This window comes from Diceros bicornis, chromosome 12 (assembly GCF_020826845.1).
Source record: "Diceros bicornis minor isolate mBicDic1 chromosome 12, mDicBic1.mat.cur, whole genome shotgun sequence".
Lineage (NCBI taxonomy): Eukaryota > Metazoa > Chordata > Mammalia > Perissodactyla > Rhinocerotidae > Diceros > Diceros bicornis.
This window is the reverse complement of record NC_080751.1, coordinates 23,551,179-23,557,178: the sequence shown is the minus strand read 5'-3', so window position 1 is coordinate 23,557,178 and position 6,000 is coordinate 23,551,179. Positions and strand designations below refer to the sequence as shown.

Below are 6,000 nucleotides of genomic sequence, written 5' to 3'. Positions count from 1 at the left end.
TCTTCTCCTAAGTAGCTACTCCCTTCAGCTCCTTCAGATGTTTACCCAGATACCAGCTTTCCAGTGGGGCTTTCCCTTGCCCTCTCCTCTTTAGTGCAAACCCTCCACACATGCGCATCACACATGACATTGTTTCTCCCCTTTCTGCTTTGTGTCCCTTCAGCAGCGTTCACTATCATACTGTATCTTTTTTCCTGTTCATTTCTATCTTCCCCACTAGAATACAAACCCCACGAAGGCAGGGATTCAGACACTTTGGGAAGAACATGAACCTTTTATGGTCTCATGGGCACTACTTAAACAGTCTATGTACGCAACTTACAAAGAGCCAACTCTCTAGCAGAGCTTAACTTAGAAAAAGGCCTCAATTATTCAACCACTAAACAAAGTTCCTTTATTAATAAGTAAGAGATGCTTTCCCAAGAGAGCTAGAGATTTAAAGTGTTACATTAAATGCAAACTCATCTATTTCAAGTGAATATTTTTGGAGTGTAGGGTAGATTTGTCCACAAGTTTTCACTTCTGGTTTCTCATTCTCAGTTATGCAAAAACGAACTCACAGAGACAAATTCAAATATCTATTTTGAAAAGTATTTACTTAGTTTGAATAAATTAATTGCAAATAAAAATTAACTACAATATATAGCCTGAATAGAAATGACTAGAACAAATACAATACAGGACTTGATTTCCTTGCATTAGTCACAAAGCATGTGACAATCTAGAAAACTTCAAAATCAATTATATTTCTTTGAAAAAGGGCTAACAGCAGTTACTGATACATCACAACTAGTAAACTTATAACACAAGTTTCCTGACATGCATTTCCTGAGTGAACCCAAATGATCATTTTTAAAAACAAGGAAATTTTGACAAGTTTAAGTAAAATGAAATAGTTCATGGCTTCTAAGCAACAGGTTTTGTTTTTTTTTTAACCAAAAGAAAATTCAGAACAGCGTTGTAATAGGATAAATTAAAGCTATGCTACCACATATAAAAATCTGCTAGTCAATTAAGTATTATACAACTTTTCGAACTAAAGGAAAACAAATCAAGAGATTTAAAAAAGGATTCTGTCTAATCTAAAAGTGTATTGATTTCTACAAGTGTCACAAAGGGTTTCATGTAGTGCAACTGTCTATACTTTCCTTGTGGTGCATTAAAAAAAAGGTGGGGGGAAGGGAGGAAGAAGAAACTTTCTCTTGCTTCTGAGAGCAAAAGATTTTATTAGAATTAGAGAATGAACAGACCATACAAATATGTCCCTCCACTCTGCTGTCACTGGTGCTATCTGCCAACCAAACATTTCCTTGAGTCACACTGTGGCAACTCTCTTTAGGATTCAAGCCCACAGTTAAGTCTGGTCTGCTCGGTTAAAAAAAGGGGGCACTATTGTCATTCAACCCTTTATATCTCTCTGGATTTCTTAAAGCCTGGATAAGGCCAAATATAGAACAGTTAATTAATTAAGCATTTCTTTTTCTAAAAGCAAATCAAGTCACTTTCCTTTCTTGTTAATTTACGCTTCTTCTCATGGAAATGATTTTTTTCTAGAAACAGTGAACAGATGAACCACAGTTTATATCTAAAAAATAAACTTGCCAAATGTTGCTGATACTAAAAACAGATTAGTTATCATGGGAGAAAAATAGATAATCTAGATTAAATTGCATATTTAAAGGTGCATATAAAATGTTTCTTAGCATTAAGTTTTTGTTATAGTACTACACTCAAGAGAAACATTAAGGAAAAAAAATCTTTCCTGATTATCTTCAATGTGGTTAAAAACAAACACCTCTTACACAATGGTAATTAATATGAATTTGGTTTTATAAAGTATTCTAATTTACCAAATTCCATAATTAGATGGGGGTGGGGAGAGAGGCTCTCTTGTCCTTCTTCCTAACCTTGCAAATCCTTGAGCTATGCTTGCTAAACTACCACTCACACCAGGAGTGTGACACCATCGTTACCATGCTACTCGATCAAGAACATTCTAAGATATTTTCTATAATAAAGATAAATAGAAAAAAAGTTAATATACATGTTGCTGTATTTTACAATGTTTGCAACAAACTGTAAACTAACATAGTTTGAACCAACAGTACCCTCAGTTATACAAAACAATTTTTCAACACTGAGGATGGGTGATTCAAAAACACTAAAATGAAGGCATCATCAAATTAGACTGTCTTTTTCATCTCAAAATATATTTTCAGAATTCAGAAGTCTGGTACTTTTGGAAATTCCTTTGCTTGCGTCTCCCAGATTTTTGCTGAGAAATTGCTCCTATTTATTATAAATGTTTAAAAAAATTCTTCATCTTAATGCAAACAACCAGAGCAGAGAAACTGACGTGGACAACAGGTTGGAAAATCAACTCACTTAGCTTATAAATTTATAACACAGTCCTGGAGGACGACTGTTTATTAGTCTAGAGGTCCTTGGAAAATAAGTCTGATGTAGCCTTGTTCACCAGCCAACTGATGTGCACAGAAGGGACAGGCTGCATGAAAAGTATGAGTACCATGAGGAAGTGGGATCTGGGACCAATAGGCAGTTGTCTTTTCTGAACACACATGCCCACATGGGCTAAATGCATGGGTTGGAGGGCCAGCGTCCACATAAAATCCAGCTTCACATCCAAGCCACAGAGGGACATAGGGACCAACGGACCTACACATAGGACATTCACGATCTTTTCCATCACGTTCTTCTTTGTTTCCCCAGTTATGATAGCCATGCACATGGCCACAGTTTAGGTATACCCAGGGTTGTTTTTCATCGACAACATCTTTCCTCTTCATACTAGGAAATGCTAGTGTGTTGAACCCTACAGGGCACTGAGGTCGTGCTGCATTGATTTCCTGTCTTAAAGCTTCTAAATGCTTCACTGTAGGAGTGTGGGAAAGGCCTTCTGCAGTACGCCACAGCAGTGTTGCACCACAGAGGTCAATTAATGAGCCATCTTGTAACTGATTGGTTTCCATTTCCACCTAGAGGAAACAAGAATCAAAAAATACATTCATCACTATGTTTAGAATTTTTACATGAGTTTTTTTCTTATGTGCTCCTTACTCAAGAATTGAGTTTCCTATGTTTGTTACTAAATATTTAAGAAACTCCAATGACAGTCAAGAAAACATAAGTTTGAAAATCAAGGATAAAATAGTGAGCAGTTAACATATTTCTTTTCAGGCTTATAGTAAAGACAATTTATGATTAAAACATCTGGTTAGTAAGTCAGTCTATTATTTCCAATAAATATCATGGTCAAAGATATACAGATATAAGTAGAAAAGACACAGAGTACTGTTTAATTTAGGAAAGCTTAGGTTTTAAAATACATTAACATAATATGAAAAAATAAAATTTTTAGTGTCCTAATAGAAAGATTAAGGTATTATCCTCTAGTTTAGTATTTAATAGTCAGTGTTTGATAGTCAGACTTAGTAGTACTCTGTGTTAGCAAGAGATTTAAGAGTTTTGGGGAATATGTAATGCATTCAGTCCAAATCACCCTAAGTGTTTATTGTAGCTAAATAACAAGATACATCTCAGTACTTACCATTTTTCCTCTCTGCTGAGCTGATCTGGTTTCACGCAGGCTGAATACATTTCCACACACTGATATTTCTCTCCAGATTCCAGGCTTGGAGTCTTCTGTGAACCCATTGCGTGGATGCATAACAAGAACGCCATTAGTGGTCAAGCCATCCATCTGCCCATCTGATGTCTTCCATTTGGCAGCCTTCTCCTAGTAGGAATAAGAATAGTGAGCTTCCATTTATTTGTAATTTGGAAATAGAAGTGGTTATGAAAAATGCGTCATTTAGGAAAAAAGCTTTTTACCCCAAGAAAGATGTTTTTTGATGAGTCAAATCCTGCAGCATAAATCCGTGCTGTAAAGGGTGGATTCCGTTCACATATGATTCTACAGGCAAATCTTGATATAGTGCTTTGCACTGACTGTGTATCAGAATTACTTTGACTTCCAGGAACTGTGTCAGTTACTACAAAATCAATGGGACTTTCAGTCGACCGACCAATCTAAGGGAAAAAGAAATATCTATAAACCCATTCAAAGGAACACAGTGGAAAATCCATTCAAGAAAGGCACAATAAGGTGAAATCATTAAGCTTCTGAAATTTCTAAACCTTAAACTTACCGTACTTAACTCTGGGGGCATCTATACCCCTGAAAACTAATCTGTCAGATTTGCTCTGATGTAATAATCACTAAGAGCACAGAATTAAGTGGGAATTTATGACCCAGAATATATGAAACCCTCAGGGAATGACGAGTTTAGGATGGCTGAGATTTCTAGATGGCTGTGGATTTTATTTTTAACTCCTTTGGATGGAAATACGTCTACCATGTATTACTACTACCTTCTTTCACAGAATATAGTGAATATATAAGTAAATCTTTTATGATGACTCCAGGACATTACACTATGAATTCCATTTACATTAAGCTGAAAGGCAGTGATGTCTTCACATGCTATAAAGGTGTACAAGAACACTAATCCTTATGTTAAGGGCTTACATAGCCTTGCTTTGAGGTCTTATGTATTCTTCATAGATTTTCTTGTGTCTTTTCTGTCAGGTTGTCAGCCATCATTTCTAGCTGTTGGGCATACTTTCTCTAGCCGCATACCCCTCCTCTAACCAGCTACTCTTACTCTACTATGGGTTGACAAATTAAATAACCAAACTTCAAAGAACAGTATTTCAACAGGGTCTTGGTGAGAGCCTAAGGGATTCTCCAGGCAGCAGAGAAAAGGAATTTCAGTGCATGCACAGCCTACGTGGCATTTATTTTCTATGCTTAGATTTAATTTTCTATGCCTTTTTATTTTCTTGCTGGTTCTTGGCCATATTTCAGAGACAAGGTTCCCATGTAAGAGTTCTAGTGGGTGAGGTGTCAATGAATTAAAAATATCTTCAAAGGTGCCAGCTAGTAAATAAATTAATTTCATTTTGAAAGATGAAAGTTGAAAAGAAAAAAGGAAATCAGTGGAACAGGTGACAGAACTGACAAGTGTCACAGGGTTTTGAAGTAAACATTTAAAAATGATCGGTTTATTAATGTATTTGTTATAAAGTAATATCATAAAATTGAAGAATGTGGGTACCGAGAAAAAATAATGACTCTCTACAAAGATGATGACTCTTAAAAGTCATTCTTTGCATAGTTGAGCCTCAAAAATTCCCCTTATCAGCACACTTTTGGATAAAACTCTTCAGAGTTTTTGTCCTGTCATCAAGTATAAAGTCTTTATTTAGTTTGGATAGTTTTAGGGGGAAATTGGTTGGTTAACAAATGTAATACTGGATGTCCCTTTTCCTTATTTTTAAGATAATGATATCCAAAGAAAATGGTCTCAGACCTTTGAAACTAAAAATATTTCCAAAAATAAAAGGCTCTTTTAGAGCCAAAAGGTATAAGCCAGGGATTGGATTGAGGATTGATATTCAGAATCAAGGTATTCAGAAGCAGAACTTATTTGGGAAGAGAGATTGTTCCAGAAGAGTTGATATCTGATCTGGGCCTCGGAGGAGAAAATTTAAGATATCAAAGCAATATTGGTAATGACAGGTAAGAAGGAAGAAATCTTAAGTATCTATAAAGAGAAAAAAATCTACATGATTGTGATCAGATGTGTGTCATCAGGATATAATATAATTGTTTGTTAGGATAAATTTTAGTAATTCCTCTTCTTTCTTATTGCTACTATTAGCTTTAAAAATACGGATCTTATCATGTCATTCTCTCTCACCCCCATTAAAAACCTATCCAAACTTGTTAGTTTCTTATTTCTGATAATAATTAGAAACTGATTTCACAACTGGAGTCCGTCTACCAATCCAGCCTAATTTCCTGTTATTTCTGTTCACACAAAAAGTATTTTTTAGCGACAAGTAGCTTATTCATCAATCTTCTACCACACTGTGTACCTCTTTGCCACCTCTTTTGTCAAAACGCCTTTCTACTAG

At 35.5% G+C, this 6,000-nt stretch overlaps 1 protein-coding gene across 2 annotated transcripts in view; it reads right to left on the bottom strand.

Annotated features, from left to right (window-relative positions):
* Positions 1-577: 577 nt before the first annotated feature.
* Positions 578-6,000, bottom strand: part of PELI1 (pellino E3 ubiquitin protein ligase 1) — a 55,185-nt gene continuing 49,762 nt past the window's right edge. For both annotated transcript variants that reach the window (XM_058551097.1, XM_058551098.1), the window contains exons 5-7: positions 3,853-4,050; positions 3,569-3,757; positions 578-2,996 (exon numbers count right to left, since the gene is read on the bottom strand). In XM_058551097.1, the coding sequence (XP_058407080.1) occupies positions 2,430-2,996; positions 3,569-3,757; positions 3,853-4,050 (954 nt within the window). In that variant the 3' untranslated portion in view covers positions 578-2,429. The remainder of the gene's footprint in view (positions 2,997-3,568; positions 3,758-3,852; positions 4,051-6,000) is intronic.